This window comes from Pundamilia nyererei, unplaced genomic scaffold (genome assembly GCF_000239375.1).
Source record: "Pundamilia nyererei isolate P.nyererei 1_Seehausen unplaced genomic scaffold, PunNye1.0 scaffold00932, whole genome shotgun sequence".
Classification (NCBI taxonomy): Eukaryota; Metazoa; Chordata; class Actinopteri; order Cichliformes; family Cichlidae; genus Pundamilia; species Pundamilia nyererei.
The window spans coordinates 46,304-48,600 of NW_005188333.1; the positions used below are offsets into that span (position 1 = coordinate 46,304).

General features: G+C 43.7%; 1 protein-coding gene across 1 annotated transcript in view; it reads left to right on the top strand.

The window, feature by feature from the left end:
* The window catches only part of LOC102214501 (bifunctional heparan sulfate N-deacetylase/N-sulfotransferase 2-like), a 15,609-nt gene extending 13,504 nt beyond the window's left edge, over positions 1 to 2,105 (top strand). Inside the window, exon 11 of the mRNA XM_005755091.1 lies at positions 70 to 2,105. Coding sequence (XP_005755148.1) covers positions 70 to 195 — 126 coding nt within the window. The 3' untranslated portion in view covers positions 196 to 2,105. The remainder of the gene's footprint in view (positions 1 to 69) is intronic.
* Positions 2,106 to 2,297: the final 192 nt, after the last annotated feature.

The following is a 2,297-nucleotide window of genomic DNA, read 5'->3' on the forward strand; positions in this document are numbered from 1 at the left end:
TGTGTGTGTGTGTGTGTGTGTGTCTGTGTGTGTCTGTGTGTGTGCGTGCCTGTGTGCATTTTCTTGCAGTCGCGTGCCTTTCTAGCAGAGTATTACCATGAGCACAACATGGATCTCCTGCGTTTGTTGAGCCGGTTGGGTCAGCCGTTGCCATCCTGGCTCCGCCAAGAACTCCAGAGCACCAGCTGGAGCTGAGGCTCAGACACACTGCAGAAAAGCTTGGACTAGAGTCTGTGGTCGAGTCAACATTTGGCTCCGGACGAGACTGGACTACCTGATCTGGAATCGGCAGCAACACACACTATCAAAGTTACAATGCTTGAGCAGATGTTAAGAGTGCCTGTGCTCCGTGAAAAAAGACCGTACAATCTGATCTTAATGTTTTGGTCACTGCTTGAGACGATTCCAGCAGACCGCCTCCTCTTGACCTTTCACCAACCTCCCAGACAGCTTTTAGCCTCCGTGTTGCATATGAGGTTCATGCTGTACCCGCTGGCTGTGGATCCAGAGAAGTGGGTGGGCATCAGGTCCAGAGCATAAAGAACAGGTAGACGGCATTAATGAGGAGAGAAGTTCAGTGTGTGCACATGTGAAGTCTGCGACTGGAAACGGGACTAACACGCACAACCACACACACACACCCCACACAAAGATGATTTTAAAGCAGTCTATTTTTTAAAAAGGCTTGTATATGTTACGTTTGGGGGCAGAAGCAGTTTATCCTCAGCTCTCCAGTCAGTGAACAAGAGTCACAGACAGAAATGGAACTGAGTTGATGACAGATCAGTGTAAATATGTTTTTAGAGTTATGGTCCATGCTGTGCCTGCCACCAGCATCCTGACAGTGAGCAGTTTTATTCCACTTGATTTATTTAGGCCAAGGGAAAGCTGATTTTTGAAGGATGGCAGTTTTCCAACTTTCAGCTGTTTTCCAACTCTGCAGATAAGTTTTTGAAAATATACCCTCCATGTTATGCAAGTAAAGAAACACTAAACACTGATGAGTACAGATTTTTTCGTTGGAACTCAATTTTCAGCTATTTGATGTGCTGTAAAAGGATATTTGGGGATATCTGCCAGTGTTGTGTTCTGTCATTTAGTCTGTAGTCAGGGATAGCTCTCTGCAGTAGCTGCTGATCGAAACCTTGGCCACGTCTTTGTACATCCCAACATCAACAGACAACACTGAAGCTGGAACGCTCTCAGATCCTAGCTGACTAGAGTGCATGAAGAAAATGGTCAACTTCTAAACTAAAATATTTGTTTAAAGGCAAATGCTCTCCTAAATTCTAGTGATTTAGGATCCAAAAGTGACAGAATTTTAAAATGTATTATTATCAAAGGCTGCTATAAGTCTGCTGTCTTTCAAACTTCAGTTTAAACCACAGGCTTCGTCTTTTGAGTATCAAAGCTGTCGTAGCCCTGATGACCTCAGGGCAGTTTGGAGATGTCAACTGAACTTAACCAACTGGGAGAGTGGGAACTGTATTATTTTGGGTAGTGTAATGTTAACTTATGTTTTTCACTTCTTTACATTTTGGTAGTGATAAACTGGTTACGCTGATCCTGGCACCGTGTGGTAGCAAGGCATGGCTGTGGACCAGTGTGGGCTGTTTGACTGTGAGACGGCCATATCTCTGTAAGAGTAGCCGTGTCGGAGAAAAGGGAAAAATGTATATGCACACAAAATTTGACAAATTAAAGGAAAAACCTGGTCTTTCTATTATAACGTGAGGGGCATTTCACTGGCATGATTTACCTCTACTTGTCCCTTAAAGGGACGAGTTCCAAGTGATCACCTGTATCCTTTGAAATGTTCCTATCCTGGTCTACTGCAAAGTGACAGTGCCCCCAACTACAGAGCATTAGGGCTCACTGACATGTTTGAGTATGAAAATAATGTGAACATATGCTGTGGAGGATTCTGTGGACTTGCAGATTTCTCAGCTGTCATTACCCCACTCACAGCTGTCATAGGACAAGAAAATGGACACCAGAGTTACTAAGGCGATCTGTTGAAGTCTTGTTTTCTGTTTGTTTAGCACAACTGTCAAAAAGACCAACATTGTATCATCTCTAATAAACACATAGAGACTGAAAATATTTCAGCTGTCTTTGTTTTCAAGGCCTCAAGAAAACCTCCACCTGTTTCACCAGAACACTGTTTGAGTTCCTTTTTCACCTGTGCTACTCAAGTGTTGAAAAGCAGAGTTTGAGCTTTGTTAGAGACCCACTGTGAAGCTTTGTACTAGAGATGGACCAATCCGATATTACGTATCGGTATCGGTCCGATACTG